This window comes from Fusarium venenatum, assembly GCF_020744135.1.
Source record: "Fusarium venenatum strain MPI-CAGE-CH-0201 chromosome Unknown EDB82scaffold_1, whole genome shotgun sequence".
NCBI lineage: Eukaryota > Fungi > Ascomycota > Sordariomycetes > Hypocreales > Nectriaceae > Fusarium > Fusarium venenatum.
Window position 1 is genome coordinate 10,293,143 of NW_027072129.1, and position 20,281 is coordinate 10,313,423.

General features: G+C 47.6%; 10 protein-coding genes across 10 annotated transcripts; 5 read left to right on the plus strand and 5 right to left on the minus strand.

The window, feature by feature from the left end:
- Window positions 1-1,241: 1,241 nt before the first annotated feature.
- On the plus strand, window positions 1,242-3,667 carry EDB82DRAFT_108473 (DHS-like NAD/FAD-binding domain-containing protein). The gene has a single exon (XM_025734809.2). The coding sequence runs from the start codon at window positions 1,601-1,603 to the stop codon at window positions 3,401-3,403; it is 1,803 nt and encodes a 600-aa protein (XP_025587837.1). The 5' UTR covers window positions 1,242-1,600; the 3' UTR covers window positions 3,404-3,667.
- A 92-nt stretch (window positions 3,668-3,759) lies between these two features.
- On the minus strand, window positions 3,760-5,825 carry EDB82DRAFT_492685 (ubiquitin-2 like Rad60 SUMO-like-domain-containing protein). Its single transcript, XM_065608413.1, has 2 exons — window positions 5,073-5,825; window positions 3,760-5,023 (listed from the first exon to the last, which is right to left on the minus strand). The coding sequence occupies exons 1-2, from the start codon at window positions 5,447-5,449 to the stop codon at window positions 3,931-3,933; spliced, it is 1,470 nt and encodes a 489-aa protein (XP_065465948.1). The 5' UTR covers window positions 5,450-5,825; the 3' UTR covers window positions 3,760-3,930.
- A 78-nt stretch (window positions 5,826-5,903) lies between these two features.
- EDB82DRAFT_522104 (U6 snRNA-associated Sm-like protein LSm6) lies at window positions 5,904-6,317 on the plus strand (the record flags this gene model as incomplete). Its single annotated transcript, XM_025734787.1, has 3 exons — window positions 5,904-6,015; window positions 6,120-6,233; window positions 6,292-6,317. The coding sequence occupies 3 exons, from the start codon at window positions 5,904-5,906 to the stop codon at window positions 6,315-6,317; spliced, it is 252 nt and encodes an 83-aa protein (XP_025587835.1).
- A 78-nt stretch (window positions 6,318-6,395) lies between these two features.
- EDB82DRAFT_522105 (S-adenosyl-L-methionine-dependent methyltransferase) lies at window positions 6,396-7,420 on the minus strand (the record flags this gene model as incomplete). Its single annotated transcript, XM_025734776.1, has 4 exons — window positions 6,396-6,790; window positions 6,855-6,940; window positions 6,990-7,000; window positions 7,064-7,420. 4 exons carry the CDS (start codon window positions 7,418-7,420, stop codon window positions 6,396-6,398), a joined length of 849 nt encoding a protein of 282 aa, XP_025587834.1.
- Window positions 7,421-7,582: 162 nt separating this feature from the next.
- On the minus strand, window positions 7,583-8,509 carry EDB82DRAFT_108481 (uncharacterized protein). The gene is made up of 2 exons (XM_025734765.2): window positions 8,335-8,509; window positions 7,583-8,243 (listed from the first exon to the last, which is right to left on the minus strand). Exons 1-2 carry the CDS (start codon window positions 8,380-8,382, stop codon window positions 7,746-7,748), a joined length of 546 nt encoding a protein of 181 aa, XP_025587833.1. The 5' UTR covers window positions 8,383-8,509; the 3' UTR covers window positions 7,583-7,745.
- Window positions 8,510-11,300: 2,791 nt separating this feature from the next.
- On the plus strand, window positions 11,301-12,322 carry EDB82DRAFT_472826 (uncharacterized protein; the record flags this gene model as incomplete). Its single annotated transcript, XM_025734754.1, has 4 exons — window positions 11,301-11,475; window positions 11,620-11,648; window positions 11,708-11,848; window positions 11,927-12,322. The coding sequence occupies 4 exons, from the start codon at window positions 11,301-11,303 to the stop codon at window positions 12,320-12,322; spliced, it is 741 nt and encodes a 246-aa protein (XP_025587832.1).
- Window positions 12,323-12,862: 540 nt separating this feature from the next.
- On the plus strand, window positions 12,863-14,938 carry EDB82DRAFT_108552 (Cys/Met metabolism PLP-dependent enzyme-domain-containing protein). Its single transcript, XM_025734743.2, has 2 exons — window positions 12,863-13,416; window positions 13,582-14,938. Exons 1-2 carry the CDS (start codon window positions 13,180-13,182, stop codon window positions 14,608-14,610), a joined length of 1,266 nt encoding a protein of 421 aa, XP_025587831.2. The 5' UTR covers window positions 12,863-13,179; the 3' UTR covers window positions 14,611-14,938.
- Window positions 14,743-15,972, minus strand: EDB82DRAFT_492708 (uncharacterized protein). The gene is made up of 2 exons (XM_025734732.2): window positions 15,276-15,972; window positions 14,743-15,219 (listed from the first exon to the last, which is right to left on the minus strand). The coding sequence occupies exons 1-2, from the start codon at window positions 15,848-15,850 to the stop codon at window positions 15,156-15,158; spliced, it is 639 nt and encodes a 212-aa protein (XP_025587830.1). The 5' UTR covers window positions 15,851-15,972; the 3' UTR covers window positions 14,743-15,155.
- Window positions 15,973-17,053: 1,081 nt separating this feature from the next.
- Window positions 17,054-18,216, plus strand: EDB82DRAFT_108602 (uncharacterized protein). Its single transcript, XM_025734721.2, has one exon. The coding sequence runs from the start codon at window positions 17,305-17,307 to the stop codon at window positions 18,112-18,114; it is 810 nt and encodes a 269-aa protein (XP_025587829.1). The 5' UTR covers window positions 17,054-17,304; the 3' UTR covers window positions 18,115-18,216.
- On the minus strand, window positions 18,176-19,453 carry EDB82DRAFT_108587 (isoprenoid synthase domain-containing protein). The gene is made up of 2 exons (XM_025734710.2): window positions 18,358-19,453; window positions 18,176-18,307 (listed from the first exon to the last, which is right to left on the minus strand). Exons 1-2 carry the CDS (start codon window positions 19,392-19,394, stop codon window positions 18,238-18,240), a joined length of 1,107 nt encoding a protein of 368 aa, XP_025587828.2. The 5' UTR covers window positions 19,395-19,453; the 3' UTR covers window positions 18,176-18,237.
- Window positions 19,454-20,281: the final 828 nt, after the last annotated feature.

Consider the following 20,281-nt stretch of genomic DNA (forward strand, 5'->3'; position numbering starts at 1 on the left):
GACATTTAGTCACCTGTTTAATGACTGTGAAGTGGCAGCATGTGGCGGAAATTGCTTGCATATTGTTAAAGTGCAGTAGCCGTTTTAGGAAGTATAGGCATTGTGACATTTATGCAGGTTGAAAGAGATAAGCAGTGAAGCAATTAACAAATTTGATTCCCAGTGCCAACCAGTGCGTAATAAATATTTAGGTCATTGCCGTGAAACTACTTTTCAGATGAAAAAGCAAAGAAGGAGGTGAAGAGATGGACCAATAACTGGGGTGCAAGTCGCAGAGTTGGGCTGCCACACACTGCATGCAGACTAAAGTGAATCATACCAGCCACTCGGTAAGGGTAAAACAGAACATAAGGGGTGGTTCGGGCGCCCAAAAGTCAAAAGTTCGGTGTATAGCAATGGATATCGAATAATTCACCGCATCTTTTGAGTTAAGGATACTGTTGTTAGCATTAGCTAAATCACACAAACTTCTCAAGTTCAATGTTGTCGGCTATATATCCTTGTCACTGACCTCATGCAAGTTGTGCCTGCAGCATAGCCTAGCCTATTAATGTCACTAGACGCCAGTCTCTTTTCAGGGTCAGCCTGGATGACATGACAGCAAAATGGCTGCGCAAAGCATAGTATAGGCTCACAGCCTTTGAACTGATGTCACCGACTTGCTGTACTCTTCTATGACTGTTCTTGAGACCTGCTTGTAAACATCAACAAACCAACCTTGAACACATCAGCCACGAACCCGGTAGATTGGCCCACCTACGTCCCTGAACTAGCATCCCCACCTTAACAAGGGCGCTCTGCCGCGATCATCAAACTAAGCGGTGTTCCAACGAGCAAGTGCGTTTTTTTCTCTAGCAGCAGAAAAGTTGGTCTATCGAGTCTTAGGTTACAAAAATAAATAATCTAAGAAATATGGTCTAAATAGCATAAAGTGACCTACTAATTTAGTTCATTAGGCTAACAGAGACCAATATTTCTGGTACCATATGATCTGCGTCTCTCTTTTCTGCGTTGGTTGTGGCTTAAACGCTATTAATCTAGGCCTCGGAAAAGAGCAAAAGACCCAGCTGAGCCCTGGCTCGTTGGCAGTTTGTGCTGCAAGACACGGAGCATTTGCAAACGCTGCTACACGCTAACATAGGTCTTCTCCTGCCCCCCCGAAACGATACCCGCTTTCTGGGACTGCAACTCTTCGTCATTCTCACCCCCGGTCTGATTTTGGATGACCCTCGCTCGCATGCTTCGCCTTGCCTTGTTTTGCCTCTTTCAACTCATAGCCTATGCACTTTCGCTTCGACATTGTTCACTTCTTTGTTACGATCGAAAACACTCTCAATTCTTTTCATTAACTTCAAACCCACTAATACCCGTCGGCTCGTTCATCCGCATTTTCTGCAGTGCTAGCTAGAGTGCCCCTTCCTTCCTTCCTCTTTCTAATTGTCATCTACAAACAAACCATTCTACGGCTACAACTTCTCTTTTGATTGCAAACATGTGCAATTAGAGCAGGCACTTCCGACCTCCCTCCTTTTTAGACTCTTCCTAGGTTCTCCCGCTCTTACCTACGTTTCCGACGAGGAGCAAACTCTACCTGGTCACAATGTCTCCTTCGAGTCCTTTATCTTGCATCCCTGATGGAGGAGAAAACTCAACTCTCTCTTCGCCGCTTTCGACCCTTTCTAAAACACCGTCTGCGCCTTCGTCGCCCACTATGCTAGACCATACAAAGCTCGACCCTACGAAGCGCTATCCCTCGCCTTCGACGACCGCCTCTGGCCCCCATTCTCCTGCCAAGATGTCCGATCTTCCGTCCGAAGACGAGATTACCGTTAAACCTGATGCTTCTGGCCCTCCACCTGCCAAAAAGCGTCGAATTACGCCTCCTAAAGAACGCACAACCGAGTACTTGGATCTTATGAAAGGTGACGAGGAACAGACAGAAGAAGATACTCGCCAACTTAACAGGCTTCTCGATACACTACGCAAGAAGAAGAAGATTGTTGTCATCGCGGGCGCTGGCATTTCTGTTGAGGCTGGGATTCCGGACTTTCGATCACCCACTGGCCTATTCGCATCTGTGAAAAACCAACATAACCTTAAAGGCTCCGGTAAACACTTATTCGATGCCTCGGTTTATAAACACGACGAAAGCACCGAATCATTTCACGCCATGGTCAGAGAAATGGCTGCCAAGACCAAAAGTGCCAAACCTACACAGTTTCACCACCTACTAGCATCTCTGGCCAAGGAGGGCCGCTTATTACGCCTCTACTCGCAAAATATTGATTGCATAGATACATCAATGGAGCCTCTGGCCACTCAAGTCCCTCTCGACCCCAAAGGTCCATGGCCCACCACCATTCAGCTGCACGGTGGCCTCCAAAAAATGGTTTGCACTAAATGCAGCAGCCTCCAAGAGTTCAAAGGCGAAATTTTCACCGGCCCAAAGCCTCCGCTCTGCCCAACATGCAAAGATCTTGACGAAGTTCGAACAGCTCATGCAGGAAAACGGAGCCACGGTATTGGGAGACTGCGGCCGCGACTTGTGCTTTATAATGAGTATAACCCAGACGAAGAGGCCATTGGAAATGTTTCAAGCGCGGATCTCAAGGCACGTCCTGACGCCGTTGTGGTCGTCGGTACCACTCTCAAGGTTCCCGGAACCCGCAGACTTGTTAGAGAAATGTGTCAAGTCACACGAGGACGAAAGAACGGCGTTGCCATCTGGATTAACTTGGACGACGAGCCCAAAGGTGTTGATTTGAAGAACTGTTGGGATATTGTGGTGCGATCAAAATGCGACAACGTTGCTCGTCTCACTAACCTCCCTCACTGGGATTTCGACATTGGTGAGGGTTACGAGCTTACCAAAGAAGAAGAACAGGATCTAGAAGATCGCCTGTCTAGGGGTAAGACAACGTTTGAGGTCAACATTCCGGCGAGTTCGCCCTCGTTCGACCCAGAGGTGGATGAGAAGCCCACTGCAAAACCAAAACAAGTCGAGCAGACCCGAGGAATCCCAACACCCAACGCAAGCCCTAAAATCTCAGCAGCCAAGAAGCCAGGGAAGAAACAAAGCACGCTTCCTTTCAGCGGACAGCAGCCAATAACAATAGCCGCTACGTCGGCACCCAAGTCACGCAAACGCAGAAAGCCTGCTCAACCTAAACCCAAACCCAACCCACCATCAATTGGATTCAAGGCAACCAAAAATATTGCTAGTCAGAGTCAGGACAAGGCGAAGAAACCTGCACCAAGGGTCGCCGCAAAACGAAAAGCGACGGTTTCAGACCTCACACGCAATTCAAACGCCGATAATACTTCTTCTCCAGTCACGAACAACAAATCAGACACTATCTCACCAAAGTCCAAACCATCAGGCATGCAGAATCTCATCGATTAGAAATCGAAAACAGCTTAGCCGGGAACGAATTATAAATTATAGGACAACATCAGATGGCTAATCTCTTATTATCTGTTCCTTTTGGCATTCATGGCGTATGGGGTTGTTTATATCAAGTTATATGAATCGAGCTGTCGTTGCAGGAAGCGGCAACACGAACAGCAGTGATGTATATTATCGGGAGGGTTACTTTTGTTCATTTAGGTACAAGTTCCGTTATACCAAGAGGCCGAGGCAAAAGGTGCCCGGATCGGCCTGCGGGATACAGGCGTTTAGGAAGAGACCCTATAGCCAGGTAGATGGCTGGGGTCGGTCACAATCACATATATATAGAGAGAGAGGCGATAATAGATACGCTTAGAGCCAAACTTCCATGCCATTTCGTGACAGGGCTGTCCTTTGAAATTATTTAAGTAACTCAAGTTTGTATTCCTGGGTATCATATCCTTAGAGCGCCAGCCACCCATTCATTGTCCGTCCATTTGCCAAACACAATGCTTCCCAAATTTCGCTCGAAAATGCCTACCTTACTGCACGTGTACTTCAATTGTATCATGCTCTTCGATCTCGGCCGTTTCCATTTCGACGTGCTCTTCAAGACGCTCACCGTCCCACCAAAGAGACACCTCCCTGTCAGTACTGATCTGGCGCTGCTTGCGGAAGACGGCGATCAGAGTTTCAACAGTCGTTTCTGGCATGACCTTGCATTCAAGCGGCTCGATATCGCGACCCTTGAGCATGATTATGAATCTCTCCCGCTCATCCTGCCGAGGTTCCTCCTCGTCAGGGACTTCCCCTGCGTCCCGCCTTCGTTGCAACTGCTCCTCCTGCTCCATCTCCTGGAAGAGTTCAGGGGTCCATGCCTCGATATGTACCACGGACCGGTTTTCTCTGAACCCAGCGGAGCCAAGACCATCAGCTTCTACCTTTCCGTTGGCAGCTGGTCGAATACCTAGGCCGGTAAGGGTTGAAGTGTTGTATAGTTTGCTTCTTCGCCATGTGAGAACGATGTCATCAGGGTTGAGGTCCAGACCCTTCTTGCGCTGGTGCTTCACCCATGCATCGCGTGCAATACGGAGCTGCTTGTCAAAGAGAAACTTGGCCACCAAGATGCCAGAACCAGGTATGGTGCTCGTGATCATAACACTGATCACGTCCTTCTTTGGCGAGTCGTTCGTGCTGGCCGACTGCTGCAGGGCTTGCTGGCGAGCCCGGTTCTCCTCAGCCCTGCGAATGTACTCCGCAAACTCGTCGTCCTCCGCTGTTGTTACCGGTGGTGGTGTGGGCTCCTTGGAAGGCTTTGTCGAGGTGAAGTCGTTGATCTCAATACTACTGCTTCGTCGATTCGCCGTTCGACTTGGCCTCACCTCATCTTCCGAGTCCGAATCAATTCTAATGGCCTGCGTAGCTTGCTTGGGCTGTGGTGGCGTGACCTCTGGCTTTCGACTTCTGACTGGGCTTGGAGAATCAGGTTGTGGGCGTACTCGTGGTGTCGGCGATGCATCGGGAAATGGTTCTTCATCTTCGTCCTCATCCTCAGTTTGCATGCTCAGTAGTGGTTTTTGAGTTGAATTTGAATCGAGTTTTGATCGCTTGGAGGGAGGAGGTGTGACAAGTTCACTAAAAAGAGTCAACGGACAGTTCAAAGTTGAAGGGTGGAAAGTCAAACCTAGCTCCGTCAGCTTCGTCTTGTGCCGAAGCCTCCTCTGCAGCAGGAGTCTCTTCGCTTGGTTGAACGGATGGAAGGTCTTCCTGGACATCGTTGTGATCATACTGACTAAAAACCCCAGAGTCCTGAACATCTTCGGGCTTGTCGCGCGCTGGCTTCTCTTCAGTAGCCTCGAGTTGTCGACGCTCTTCCTCAGAGTCAGATGCGCGACGTTTCTTTGAGCGCCGGTCGATGTCGGCTTGCATGACAGACACCATCTCCTTTCGGCGGCTAAACAGAGCCAGTCCATCATCGTCACTATCGTTTGCTTCTTCTGGCTGAGTTGGCTTGGGAGCAGCCTTGCGCATCGCAGTGGGCTTGAAAGGCAGTTTCTTCATGTTGACGCAGAGTTGCTTGTTAGCCTGCACTGAATAAGAATGGTAGCAAGTTTGGAGCTTGTGCTTTATGTTTTATAAAGCGCGCCACAAGGTATGTATGTAGTTGTGTTTGTGATTAACTGTAAGAATATGTAGAACAAAGGATCGAGGTCGCAGGCACAATGCGATGGCAGCACTTAACGCGCCCACTTTATGCAGGTGGGAAGATTTATGTGGAGGAAATAGGGACCTGAGCAGCCTAAAATACCCCCACCACGTACCGCTGTAACGAGATGTTAGGAGCGCTCACAGCGTTCGGGCCAGTCACAGTGCGAGCCGGCGCGTTGCGGACCAACCTTAACAGCACAACGAGGCATCAATCTTTCTTTGACCAAACAGTCCCCCCACCAAGGCTCGATATCATCAACCTCTCCCACCACCCCAACCTCACGGAATCAACCCGACCGCTGCCACAATGGAGAACGGCGCTATTTCTCAAGGAGAGGGCAAGGACCCTTCAAGCTTCCTCGGCAACATCATCGGCAACCCTGTCACTGTCAAACTCAACTCTGGTGTCGTCTACAAGGGTGAGTTTATGGTGCCCTTTACCCATCGATGCCATAACCACGACCTGGCATATGATGGGCATTATGACACGCCTACTTGGAAATAAACTAACTGGTATACTCAGGCGAGCTTCAGTCGGTGGACGGCTACATGAACATTGCGTTGGAAAAGACAGCAGAGTATGTCAACGGTCAGAAGCGCAGGGAATACGGTGACGCCTTTGTGAGAGGAAACAACGGTAAGTAACAAAGCGACACATTTCCCTCATTCGATATCTATACTAACGAATAACACAGTCATGTACATTTCAGCAGACCCATGAGAGCTTGGTGCATAATGAAAACCTAGCACACTTCACGACTAAACTCATGTCAAAATTCACTATTTCAAGCTATCTCATCTAAGGACCATCCAATCGTGATATCCAGACAATAAAGGTGCATCCATGAAGCTCAATCTCGTCCTTGTCGTTAAACTCACCGCCACCCTCTTTCATAATCTTGTCGTACTTCTCTCTAAAGACCCGGCGCTCCTCGCCTTCTCGGAGCGCGTTCCAGCTGAGGGTGTTGAATCTGTCCCACAAGGCCTCGGGTGTCAACCAAACCGACCATGGAACCTTGTCAGTCTCTATGGGCGTGGAGAAGAATGGCTTGTCAGCCTTGGCCTGGCGTTCAAAGACCTGCTTCCAGACCTGGTGCCGGAAACGAGGCTCACTATCCGCCTTTTCGTTAAAGTTGAGGTCCAGTAACTCTTTTTCCCAGCCTGTAGGCGAAGGCCAACTCTCGGGTTGGTTGTCTAAAATTATGGTTAGTCTTGAAGAACGTCAACTGGGAGGAGGCCTTATCTAGAAAGCACTTACACGAGTCAACGTTCCAGATCAGTCCAAGTTTGGTACCAGGCTTCAGAACTCTATGGATTTCCTGGAGAGATTCTTCTTTGGCAAACCTTGAGATTCGTTAGGGCATGCTCTTACTTTCCAGAGCGGGTGACTTACCAGTGAAATGCCTTGTCGAAGTCAGTTTTAGTCCCTGCTAACCGCTTCAATCAAGGGGCATGCGAATATCTTACCTGTGCTATAATACAACCGTCTGCCCACCCATCGCTCACATGCTTCATATCAGTTGCCGTGCCAGGTCGAACGTTCACTTTGTGGAGCTTCTTTTCTGCGAGATTGTTCCTCATCGAATCTAATGGCTCTACAGCAACGATCTCGTATCCCTCTGGCCTAGCAGCCAGAAGTTCGGTAAACTTGCCGGTGCCAGCTGCGAGGTCTATGATCTTGGCGCCTGATTGGCCCTCGAGACCAAGACGTCCAAGAATATTGGTGACAGCGGTAGGAGGGTAAGAGGGTCGATGCGTGTCATAAGACTTCGCATCATCGAACCCTCTGGTTGCGATGTCATTTATAACGTGGGAAGAAGCCATTGCAGCAGCAGCGATCCTACAAGGTAACTGTGGAGTTCCAGCTGGTATTGGTCAAATTTCCTAATGTGTTTGAACTGGCTGACAACCAAACGCGCGCAGGAAATAGAAACGAAAAAAAGACTATGTTAAAAGAGACATCTATGCTTTTATACATGAACAGCCATTTGCCTTCCCGCGGGAGACCCGTTTGTGGTGTTGCTTCTCCAATGTTTGTATCAACGAATGGCGCTTAGATCTGGCTACCGACTTGGGGAAATACTCCAAATCGGGAACAATCCGACGGATTTACGACGGAAACCCGACAGCTGTATGTGACCGTGTTGTGTTAATTCGAGTCGAGGTTCTGATCTTTGTTGGCATTTAGACGTCTTGGCTTGGTGGGCGGTTCTGGTCTGGCATATCCGTTTATTGGAGTGATGTCATCTTGTTGTAAAACGTCCAAGGCTGCTTGGCGATGAGGCGTGGTCTCCAAGTTGAGTGTCGACGGTAGATATTCTGATGACACAAGGTCAATCATCTTTCCTTTTCCTTTTGATAGTCTGATACAGCGCCCGACTAATGTAGCTGAGGGTGTGACTTGGCAGGACTCGGGCGATTTAGATCGTGAGATCCAGATACCTTCCACCTCAATGCCACTCTGGATCGCACGAATACCGAAGGGGATACCGGGGGATCGCATGTTTTGGATACCACAGTATGACATTAGCGATAGTCTTGCCCGCTTCTCCTCGTCGATGATTTCGTGACGGCGCATTACGCGGTTGGACCACCATAGCTTGATAAGTCCAGCGACAAAGACAAGAATGATACAACAGCCGAGAACCTTGGGTGTAGAAGTCAGTGAAAAGCGTAGGCAATATATACTAGTAGATCTACATTATTATGCAGATACTGAGTCAATAGTGCACACGTACAAAGGTCATCTCTTGCCAAAGCTCCCAGCTTGTAAAGAAGGTACCCATCGTGGGCTGAATGGTACGAATGAACGACGATACTCGTAAGGCTCTTTGTTAAAGAGGAAGAAAGAAAAGAGAAAGACGATAGTTTAGCTTTTCAAAAACATTCGGTTGAATTCGATGTTTGAGGCACCAAAATCGTAGCATGGCAATCCAGGTTCCAAAAAAGAGCGAGTGTTGAGACAAGAGTAAACGTAGGGAAATCAGAAACAAGACCTACAAACAGCCACATTATAACGTCTTCCGCATATTGAGTGGTATTATTCTCTGGTTTTGAAAACGCAGGTACGGTGAATGTGTTGGGAGTTTCTCCTTCTCCAATTCACTGTGGCGTCCTGTTTGTCGGCAAGTGCGCTGTCGGTGATGGGCAGTGTCACTTGGGGAATCATATTGACAGGTTGATATGATAGCTCCTTCTTTAGCTCTTAGGTATTCATTCATTTTGCAAATGAGATATGCACACTTACATCCCTTAGTAGGTATAGATTAGTAGTAACATGGCTGTAAGGGGAAAATGTAAACTGATACAAGACCAAGACGCGAACCTGCATAAGGTGCGGAAGCGTTCCTTCAACAGTCATCGGAAACTTGAATTAGATCCAAGTTGATTACACAAGATTAAGACTACCTATCCAATGAAGTGAACAGTAGTCGTCAGTATTGTTTGTCTTCTGCGGGCTGAATCTGATAGTAGCACCAACACTTGGCAATAAGCCACTTCAGGCGTTGACACAGGAGTCTGCACCATGCTTTATCAAGTGTTTGATGGTTAATTAACAAATGTATATAACAGTCCTGGCCGAGTTGCGTTGTCACTTGACGTTTGTATAGGGTGTTGGTTCCAGCCAATCAAATACAGAGCTGTAGAGATTTGAACCAAACATAGGCATGTCAAATCACACAGCATTTAACTACATCTATCAGACTCTTTGTCGGTGGCTGTGGTCCCTGTCATTCTCAAATGCACAGTATTTGACATGTCGAAACATGTTTCGGGTAGCGACATATCCCTAATTGGTAGATGTGCGTGTGCACAGAGAATTAGATTAGTGTAACGAGACGAGCCGTTGTGATGTCTTTCTTGAGTCATGAAAACGTCCCTCTTCTACTAAATATGTTTACTAAATGACTATGTCCCAGAGTACGGATAGAAGAGAAAAAGCTTGATAGAAATTTGCTTAACCAGCCAATGGCAGTTTTCTGAATCATGCTAGCTGTTCTGCTGGACTGATCTATCGGCGTCGGCATTTTTGGAAAGCCGGGGCTTGTGTATAGAAATCGGCCGGTGGCTGCTTGCAGGACCCCGATAAAGACCGGATCGGCGGGTTGGACCCTTTCTGGGACGACTTTTGAGAATCGATCCACCTTGTTCGGATATCCCGGATTGTGGTATGTCTCTGGTTGAACCATTCTTCTTTACCGCCCTGTCTCTATAGGACAACCAATTGGAGAAATAGCCAAAAAAGAGTCTTGACATCAAGACACAACCTTAGCGACCCCCAACTTGGAATCAATGAACGCTTGAAACCAAATCTTGATGGGGGATTGGATTGGGTTGGCTCTGAATCAGGGAATGATCAATAAATCGTCATAGGAAGTACGTACCTTGTCTACGGTTGTATGTGTAGCGATCGGCTGAATTTAACCTCACCACCACAAACGAAAAAAACCAGGGTTAGATTGATCAGAGACGTTGCACTATGGTACAAATCTACCCTTGAACAGAACGGAACAAGATCCAAACTTAGTATCTCCCAAATCTGGGACATCTCCAGGAGTCTGCCTTGGTTGATGACATGTCGATCAGTTGAGGATACCTGGGCTAGGATAAGATGCCGTGCCGTCCGATCAATCTATACTGTCTACCGAAAAGCGACATATCTATCCAAGTGCTGCGTGTGAAACTGGAGACGATCAGGGCCGCGGAAGCAAGGCACTCCCCGGATCTTGGTTGTCACGACAGTTACAGTTGCATCAGGAGTGGTTATATGCGCCGACTTTGAAGTTGGTGGGTGCGTTAGACGCCAATAAAGCCATTGCTCGACCGATGACGGTAAGCGTTGACCCTTCTAGCCTTGGCAAGACCTGGTGTCAATCAAGCAAGTCCCTGAACCCTACCTTGGGCTTGGGACCTGACTCTAGCGCTGTGCTGTGCTGTGTTGTGCTGATCTACAACTGGCGATGCTCGGCTGACATGCATTTGAAAAGATGGCTGTGTATAGTTTTTGTTACGCGAACAACGAAGCAATGCTTAGCCATGTTAGTGTAGAGACTTGTTGATGCTTGTTTTTTTTTTTAGTCTCCTATGATTACAGTGTTTCTCGTCAATGTGAAAATACCCTCAATTACGGTGAGGGATATGAAAAAGATATCGGTCTTCTTTACTCGAAATGCTTGTTTCACACCATCTCAACAGTAAAGGATTTGACCCGACTCGGTGGTGCCACGCACACACGTATTCGGTTTGTCTATCCACATCACATCCTCCTGTACTGCACATGTTCTGCAACTAATTCTCACTCGAATTACTTACTATACTGAGTTAATCGCCAAGTCTCTCACTCTCCTGTGCCTGTCCCCATCGATCCACCAGAAAAGTCACGTCCCAATTCTCTTGCTCAATCTCACCCAATCCTAGACATACCATCTTGGGTTCCAAACATTCCCGCCTTCCCCGGGCTCCAAAACTCAATTAACTTAAACGTCGCGCCTGCCCCCCGAAATCTGGTTCCTTCCTTCCCTTCTTCGATCTCAGATTTTACCTTCCTTAAATACTTTCAAGGTATCCCCACCTGATAAATACAAGCAATACAGTTTCTGCATCTTTCACTCTGTCTCCCATACCGAAACCATTTTTTTTCGACGATATCATCTTCTCTTACAATAACCACTAAGCAACGTCCACCTCTTGTCTATCTATCATCATGCCTATTCGCAACCCTTTCACCCGTCGTCCCGGTAGCGTCGTTGTCCAAGATGAGAATCAACGCCCTGATACCGCCCCGGGTTTCGAGAAAGTCGACACTGTTGGCTCAAAGTCCAAACCTGTCTTAAGTATTCGAAGTCAAGGTCGCGATAATGGCGAATACAAAATGAGTGGTATGTCTTAGAACCCTTGTCGCTTGCCGTCCCTCGTGGTCTTCCCTCCCGCTTTCATGGCGGGGAACCATCCGTGAAGCGGCGCATCCGGCATTTTGTCACAAGACCTCTAGAATTTGGCTAATTCTTATCTTTGTCCAACAGTTGTCAATGACAGTGGCGTCTATCTTCCTGTACGTTCATTTTTAGCCAACTGGTAAAGCGTCAAAGTCCACAACTAACGGTCGCAAAGCCATCCCCCACTGAAGAGAAAGGCCAGTGGCCACGAAAGTACCTGTCAACTCGTAACTCTACAGATACAAGGAGCAGTGTTGGCGATATTGAACACTTCTCCATCTCACGAGAATCTTTTGACTCTTACCGCCGCTCATTCGTATGTCATTTCTCTCCTTGGCCGCTGCATCCGCAATTACTTGGCTTTCGACCAACATGCGACTAACACAGTAACCAGGACATCACTGCACGATCTCCCATTGCCAACAACAACGACTTCCCTACGCGTCAAAGTCTTGATTCTGCTCGCCTTCCCCGTATGCCCAGATCTGCGGTCGAGCGATCGTTTGAGCAGCCCCCAACAGCTGAGGAACGTTTTGAAGATGTTGGACTGGATGACCACAAGTACCAATATCAACAACAGCCGGCACAACAGGCACAGCCCCAGAAGCGAGGCTTCTTCTCCAAATTTTCCGACTCTCGCGACAAGGACCCCTCAAGCAACCCCTCTGTTTCCCGATTCCTCATGCATGGCCGCAAAAGAGCTCAGAGCGGCCAAGGGTCAGAACTTACACCTATGGACAATGTACCGCCCAAGGTCACTGTTTCACCTGAAGGTCAAGAGATGCATTGAAATGCATGAAAGATTTAGTTTTTACCCTTCTACGTTGTATTAAAGATACCTGGAGTTTTCGTTTTATATTACCGGCGTTATCGGTTACAGGGGCCAAGATAATGCTAGAAACGCATTCGCTACGACACTAACATGCTAGGTACAACTTGGCCGTAGAATCGGCTCTGTATTGGATGGGTTATGCAGAGAAGGCCTGGTTATGGACTGGGTAATGAGCTGAGACGCTTGAAATGAATCAACATGTGCTAGAGTCATGTCTGTCGAAAGAAGACAAGATGTTGACTACATAATAGTAATGAGAAGACATGTGTTTCCATGAAATTATCTCTTGGGTCTGTTGACGTTTCTTGTGAGTCGTTAAATGTCTGCTTGATCGAATATTTCTATCTCAAAAACACAGCATGATCGGTCAAACACACCTTGAGCCTGGTTGCGTGTGCTTATAAGCAAGCAGAGGCGGAATGGTAAAACGGAATTCATTGATCATTGCTATTTTGATAACGATAAAGTGTTTTAAGACAGGCCGATGACGGACTAAAGAGTCACGTCGAACAAATCATCCACTCGTAAATTGCGTGATGCCATTGCCAAATGGGAATGGAGGCCCCGCTCTGTTCTTGGTAGGGCGTAGAATAAGTATCAATGGTGATTTCATTAATCAGACGAAACTCAGCTTGACTTTTTTTTAATTTTTATCTCAGCCTGTTCTTCATAAACATATTGACAAGTTTGTGTTTGGTTGTCTCGCAGTTGATATTAATTTGGTTACCTAGATATCAACTAGCTCATCCGGCATTCAAAATTGCCCCCTCACCTCTGTCTATCAACTCAACATCACCACTTAAACATCTCACATCATGGCATCTGACGAAGTTCCGACTACCCTCAAGGACATCTCCTCTGTCCCTGACGGTACTGCCGGGGCTCAAGCCGGACTCGACGATAAACTTGCCGGGCTTTCGCTGTCTTCTCGCGCAGTTCATGCCGATAATGGTATCCAGTCACACAGGGCAGTTGCACCGGCTATGCATGTCAGCACGACTTTCAGGTACAGCGACGACCCTGATGCGCTGAGGTCCTGGGATAACACTGATGTGAGTGCTGATCTCTTCTTAAACCGTCATGATATATCCTGCTTGACTTGCGACCTGTCATAAACCCTCGGAACCATCATGAGTTCAGTCTTCTAACATGTCATGGCACTGCACCTGAATAGCCTATCTACAAAGACATATAGACTTCTATACTAACTAATATAGCCTCAAAACCCTCTCGACTCTCATGTCTACTCCAGAGCAACTGGTCCAAACACTACCCGCCTCGAAGCTGTCTTGACATCCATCATTGGTGCTCCAACCGTAACTTACTCGTCTGGTCTATCCGCCTTTCACGCCATGCTGGTTCACTTGAACCCCAGGCGCATTGCCATCGGAGATGGCTACCACGGTTGCCACGGCGTCATCAGCATCATGTCTCGTTTAACAGGCCTCAAGGTCCTCCCCCTTGACTGTGCCGTCGAGGACCTCGAGCCTGGCGACATCGTCCACGTCGAGACACCGCTCAACCCAACAGGCGAGGCCCGCGATCTGGCTGCTTATGCAGAGAAGGCAAAGAAAGCTGGGGCTTACTTGACCGTCGATGCGACATTTGCACCGCCTCCCCTGCAGGATCCTTTTCAGTATGATGTTGATGTGGTTATGCACAGCGGCACAAAATACTTTGGTGGCCACTCTGATATGCTCTGCGGTACACTTTCTGTTAACCGCAAGCATACTAATTGGGAGGCTGCTCTTCTTAACGACCGTATGCTCATCGGTTCTGTCATGGGTAGTCTGGAAGGCTGGTTAGGTATTCGTTCGCTGCGAACTCTGGAACTCCGTGTTCAACGTCAGAGCGCCACTGCTACTGCCCTCGTAGCCTGGCTAGTCGAGCAACAGCGTGATCCCTCATCTGTAGTCAGTGCCCTTGTCGAGCGGATTCAGCATGCCAGTCTGCAGCCTGAGGCGTCTGTTGAGGGCAGCTGGCTACAAAAGCAAATGCCAAACGGCTACGGACCAGTCTTCTCGATTTATCTCCATGATGGAGAGCACTCTAGGCGATTGCCCTCGAAGCTGGAGCTGTTCCACCATGCTACCAGTCTAGGAGGCGTGGAGAGTCTTATTGAGTGGCGTGCTATGACGGATCCTAAGATCGATAAGAAACTACTACGGGTTAGCATTGGTGTCGAGGGTCTCGAGGATTTGAAGCAAGATCTTCTTCAAGGTCTGGAAGCACTGAGAGAGAAATAAGACATCTAAAAATGAAACGAAAAAGGAGAATATTAGACGACACAATCATTCATCGCGATAAAAAGAAACGAAGATGAATCAAGACAAAATCATAGAAGAAAATAAAGAAATCACCAGATGAAAAGAAAAAAGTGATGAAACTTCCACAAGCCAAAGAAACAGCGAATGTAAAATGCCGTGACTCTAAGTATACATGATGGTGGTGAGAATGTGAAGGGTTGTTGTGAGAACTCAGAAATAGCTCAGTGTCAAGGGAGTGTGGATGTGTAGTTGAGGAGATAACATAAGAAGAACTCGAAACTCATACCCGCCCGTCTCAGAAACGTCTATCCGTAAGGGGAAAGGGGAAGCAATGAAGAATGAAACAGAGGAAGAAAAGGAAAAGAGACAAGAAAAAAAAAATGGTTTGTTGCCTTTTGGTTGAAGAGTAGATGCACAATGTTCGCTGTTGGTGGTGTTTTCGTCAAGAGAAACTCGTGTAAAATTGTTGCTTGGAGTAGAATCGAAGTAGTATCGTGGAATCTTGCGTTTCGTTATGGCTAGCTTCACTCGGTGGGAGGTAGCCAGAGACCGAACCAGTTTCCAAGTGGTTTATACTTGACTTCTCGACTGCAAAGATATGTTAGTTGCAACAAGTATTTGGTAATGTATGTTGTTAAGCGCACCGAGATCGATCGTTGTCAGCAAATGATCCAACACCTCTGAGGTCTTGATCGGTAGACCTAGATTCTGTACGTCGATAATCGACTGATTGGTTGTATGATGTAGATCCTCGAGAGGAAGAAGCGGCGCCACCGTGGTAGTGGTTGTCATACTGGCGATGCGGAAGAGAAGTCCTTGAAGGTGGTGCCAGATAATCATTGCCTGCAGCTTGGGTTTGATATGCCGGTGTGTACTGAGTCCGAGAAGGAAAGGTAGGAGAGTCGCTAAAGGCAGGTGAAGTAGTAGGAGTAGTGAAATTGGATACAGTATCAGCGGCCATGGATGGATCATTGGTGTACTGGTTCTGATACTGTTGACCGAGCCATTGGTTAACCATGTTCTGGCTTCTATCATAGGCTTGAGGACTTGGTCTACTCCAAGCTTGGGACTGGTCTCTGGGAGATGTGTTGGCCGATGTTGTTCTTTGGTAGTTGGAGTCCCAGCTGCCTCGAACAGCTTCCTCACTCCAGTTCCTAGAGCTGTCCGAGTAGTATCTCTGGCTGTATTGCCTCTGGTCGTGGTCCTGTCGGCGACTCATGGTTGTTGGTTGAGATGGCGTTTTGTGGTTGGCTGTTTGCGTGTAAGTGGTAATAAGAAGTGCTGTAGCGATGATGATGATGACGATGAATCTAACGCAAAGTAAAATACAATACACTGGGTCGATGGATTGATACCTCAGAGATCTATTCATACATACTTGTTTATATATTTAATCTTTTATGACGGCTACTATCAACTGCTCTATCATGGGATGCCTCTACCAAATCCAGGAGTTGCGGTTGTGGCTGAAGGTTCCTATTCGCGGGCACGCCGGGAGGCCGCAGTTGTGAACCAATCAAGAGTAAGCGCGCTTCGGGAACCAGACCCTGTAGGCGATGGTGGCCATGCAAAAACATAAAGAACCCCTGGAGATGTCAGCAAGCTTACCTACAAACAGCCTAGAGTCATAGGGCTCTACAGGGGACAGGAAAATACGTCAGTTCTCGCACCTTATCCCAGGTTCTTGTCTTGTTTTGGTATCATCTTTGATGGATGTTTCAAGCGTTCGGTCTCGCCAGTGAGGCAGACTCGTGATGGAACTCCAATTGAGAACATAGCATTGAACAAGTAGCACTCTTGGCAACTCGTGTCATAGTCTACTCGCAACAAGATAGAACTCCTACTGCCATAATTTACTCATTGTCTATGACCGCATCGCACGCATCATGACTGTTTGAGGTTCACAAGCCGACAAAGTTCAGTCATCATATAAGTCGCACCCACTGATGTTTCAAAACACATACGTAGTTTGTGTGAGAAAGACGCCTCCCGACGGGAATGAAACATCCGGTCAACTAGTTCAGCCATATAAAACCTATACAACCACTGAGCATCATAGTTTAGAACGGAGACCGGAAACCGAGAGTCGCTTAGGGACTCAATGCCGATGCGGCTCAAGTGCCACAAAGTCTAGACGTCTATGTCTAGCCTTGTGGACCGCGCTTGTCTAACTACTCAAATTAGGACCAAATACAAGGTTGAGCGCTTGTAAGGTCTCGCCAATCTTGAATGTGCTGCTTAAAATGTCATGCGATGCTATTATTTGGTCTGCTGCGCTTTAGGTCGGACTGTGCCACTGGGCAGTGTTGCTTCTCAGCCCTGGGTCCACCTTTAGAGCCTTAACGGTGGATCCACTACCCTTGTAGCGTTTCTCTGAGCCGCGCCAACAGCAGGGATCTCGAGATCCCGTTCTTCTGTGAGTGGTCGCGATAGACGCAGTAGAAGCGCGCCTGTCTTTATGGGTCCCAACCGAGCATGAGGCGCCACCTATGATCCCCTTTTCGTACCTACCCTTACCCTTGCTTCATCCGATCCTCAACAACACCATCGCCATCATCGCCAACCTTCTCTTTTCACCTTGACTCCAGAGGGAGCATGCACAGGCTTCAGAGTCTCGTTTATCGGACTTGCGGCCGCAGCTGAGCACTACCTAGCAGTAGATGCCCTCCCCCAATGGTCCGACTCTCCCTTTTCCGCCTGCCCACCAAATTGCGGCGTAGGGTTAGGCGCAATCGAATGGCGACACTTATTGCCCTCGTTGCCCTCGTAGGCCTCTTGGTCCTTCCTTTCTACTCGGCCTACTGTATCTACAAGCCTCCGACATACCTCATCAACTGGCTTCGGAGGAAGTACCCCGACGTGCTCTTCGAGATTCCGACCGACCAAAAGATTATTGCCCTGTCCATTGACGATGCACCGTCCGCCCACACCGATGAGATCATGCAGATATTGGAGGAGAATGAAGCCCATGCTACATTCTTTGTCATTGGGTCTCAGGTTGAGGGGCGCAAGGGTACACTTGTCAAATTGGTCGAGAAAGGCCATGAGCTAGGCAACCACGCTATGCATGATGAGCCGTCCGAGTCACTCAGCAATGAGAAACTTCTCGAAGAAGTTCACCTCGTCAAAGATATGTTGACCGAGGCGTACGCTGCCAACAATTTGATCCTACCCAACAACTACTTCCGTCCAGGATCCGGGATATTTAATACGCGGATGCGCAATGTACTGGGAAACCAGGGCTTCCGTATCACTCTGGGAAGCGTTTACCCTCACGACCCTCAGATACCATATCCCGATACCAACGCAAAGCATATCTTGGGCATGGCTCATCCAGGTGCCATCATCATCTGTCACGACAGAAGATCATGGACTGCGCCAATGTTGCGTAAAGTTCTTCCTGAACTCAAGCGGCAGGGATATAGGATTGTTACCATCACAGATCTTATCAAAGCTGTGATAACACAAACCCAGGAGCAATAATCCCTCGTGAGACTCGTGAGGCTGGACTTTTATCATACCTTGTCCCCTGTGCGTTGATGTTGAACTCCCTAAGGTCGGTTGGATATTGTCCTAGAATTGGCAAATATTGTCTACCAAATAGAATCAGAGAGTAATTATTAATGAGCCGTCTTCTTGTACGAGCTTCCATATGTTGTATCTTGGTGACGTTAGCCTGTTGAAAGTCAGTAGGCGCCTGATATAAATCTTCCAAGGTATACAAACGTAAACTCGAGAGTACCAGTGACGATGGAGCGACATCCTTCGACGTATCTCTCAACAAGAGGCCGCACTTCTCCTTCTGCTTCCATACCGTTGATCAATTTGCTTGCAGCATCGTCAAACTTCCTGACTGCCGTTCTCATTCTTACCTCCAACTCAGCAACCACCATATCCAATGTCATGTTTGGCTTCATAATGGCAGAAACAGCATTGATGACACAATCTGTTTGCAACTCCTTCTTCAACGATAACAAATCATTCAACAAACTCAGTAGAACACATACTTGTTTCCATAGCTGATGTATCTCTGGGCTCGAAAGAACTGCTTGCGGTAGTCTCTCCTGCGTAGCATATGGGACAAGACTGCAAAGCATCCTGCCACCGACGGTGCCGATCCTGAGCTTCATATACGACTCATAGTCCGGTACATGACCAGCCAGGCGCAGTTCCTGCTCAGCTGCGCAGCTAACAGTAAATAGCTGTATCTCATCATGTAAGATCCGCCGCTGATCCCTCGACGCTGTCTCGCAGATTCGCGAGCCGAAATTCCGAAAAACATCGTTAATCGGATCACCGTCTGATCCACGTTCATACATTCCGTCAACGGCCAAAGCCTCGCGAACCACTCTCAAAGTCTGCCGTCTCCAACATTCCGCATGGGCAAAATCACCCGCCAGATCGCCCTCGTTAGCATCGACAGCATCATCCCAGCACACCAGCCACGTCGTGTAGAGCGCCAGTGCCTCCATCTCCCGCTTACGGGCCTGGGGATACCATAAGCAGGCAAACTTGGCAATGTCATCTTTCTTACGACGCATGATGAGCGGGTATTTTAGTGCCATGTAATCGACCGCTTGATCGACAAGTGGTTTGACATACTCATGATGGCGGTTTAGTTTGGGGTGTTGTTCAGGCCATGAGCGGAATATATTGTAGAGATTTGGAACTCGCAGTGTCTGACCGCGAAGAGCATTGAGAATCGCACTTTGACTGAGAGGCGATTGTTTCATAAAGATAGAATTAAAGCGTGTTTTAGTCATATCCTGGGCGTGATAGTTCAGGATTGAGATAGATAGGTGGTGTATAGGGCTGGAATAATGTTTTATTAAAGTGGTCTAGGTTAAGCCAAGCATTCCAGATATTACCATAGCAGGATAGCACGCCGAGTTGCTACCGAAATTTAAAGTATGGCTGAAACGTTGCCAAGTTCGAGAATAATTCTAGGAGAAATAGTTGTAGAAACTTGGCTTGGACTTTGACATGTTTTTAGTTGTTGTTTGTTATTATTCTGTCCCTTTAACCATCAATTCAGCACTCACGATACCACATAGGTTTGTGTGCCGACCTCATAATTAAGTTTACATTACCCACCCTACTTTATCTCAATCACGCGATTGGAAATGCACAACATCGGTAGAAATCATCGGCAGTTTAATTTCCACCTCCTTGATCAAGATGTAAAGTTTGAAGCCGGACGCGTCACGGAAAAACCCAAACGCCACTCTCAACCGTTAGAAACTCAAAAAAGTCTCAACAGATGCGGCAGAGTTTAAAAAATAAGAAAAATGAAAAAGACAATCCATACGTCAAATCGTAACCTAAAACTTGAAGTATCAAGCCTTGCTATCTTTCATCCCTGCTGTCCTGCTCGTTAATGTTTGATCTATATTGTGGCGCGTTTCCGATCCGGCAGCGGTCCTGGTTAAATCGCCAGGGGTCCAAAGGCAGGAATAATTCATAAATGCAAAGCATGAAAAATACAGGCTAGACAGGATGGGGCTGGAAATGATGGGCAGTTTCATAGCGTTTCATTGTACCGCATGCTTGGAGATGCATATTGGTGCAGTAATATGTCAATCCATGATCAACAGTTTCATCTCGACTTAAAAATAACCCCCATCATCATGCTGGTAAATGTAAGGGATGA

What these genes read in the sequence shown, in the direction of transcription:
- EDB82DRAFT_108473 (XM_025734809.2), top strand. Translation starts at nt 1,601, where the DNA reads ATGTCTCCTTCGAGTCCTTTATCTTGCATCCCTGATGGAGGAGAAAAC.
- EDB82DRAFT_492685 (XM_065608413.1), bottom strand. Translation starts at nt 5,449, where the DNA reads ATGAAGAAACTGCCTTTCAAGCCCACTGCGATGCGCAAGGCTGCTCCC. An exon ending in GACGAAGCTGACGGAGCTAG is followed by an intron (nt 5,024 to 5,072) that starts GTTTGACTTTCC and finishes GACTCTTTTTAG; the next exon opens with TGAACTTGTCACACCTCCTC.
- EDB82DRAFT_108481 (XM_025734765.2), bottom strand. Translation starts at nt 8,382, where the DNA reads ATGGGTACCTTCTTTACAAGCTGGGAGCTTTGGCAAGAGATGACCTTT. An exon ending in TTTGGCAAGAGATGACCTTT is followed by an intron (nt 8,244 to 8,334) that starts GTACGTGTGCAC and finishes TCTACACCCAAG; the next exon opens with GTTCTCGGCTGTTGTATCAT.
- EDB82DRAFT_108552 (XM_025734743.2), top strand. Translation starts at nt 13,180, where the DNA reads ATGGCATCTGACGAAGTTCCGACTACCCTCAAGGACATCTCCTCTGTC. An exon ending in GGTCCTGGGATAACACTGAT is followed by an intron (nt 13,417 to 13,581) that starts GTGAGTGCTGAT and finishes TAACTAATATAG; the next exon opens with CCTCAAAACCCTCTCGACTC.
- EDB82DRAFT_492708 (XM_025734732.2), bottom strand. Translation starts at nt 15,850, where the DNA reads ATGAGTCGCCGACAGGACCACGACCAGAGGCAATACAGCCAGAGATAC. An exon ending in GCTGACAACGATCGATCTCG is followed by an intron (nt 15,220 to 15,275) that starts GTGCGCTTAACA and finishes ATATCTTTGCAG; the next exon opens with TCGAGAAGTCAAGTATAAAC.
- EDB82DRAFT_108602 (XM_025734721.2), top strand. Translation starts at nt 17,305, where the DNA reads ATGGTCCGACTCTCCCTTTTCCGCCTGCCCACCAAATTGCGGCGTAGG.
- EDB82DRAFT_108587 (XM_025734710.2), bottom strand. Translation starts at nt 19,394, where the DNA reads ATGACTAAAACACGCTTTAATTCTATCTTTATGAAACAATCGCCTCTC. An exon ending in ACTGGTACTCTCGAGTTTAC is followed by an intron (nt 18,308 to 18,357) that starts GTTTGTATACCT and finishes GACTTTCAACAG; the next exon opens with GCTAACGTCACCAAGATACA.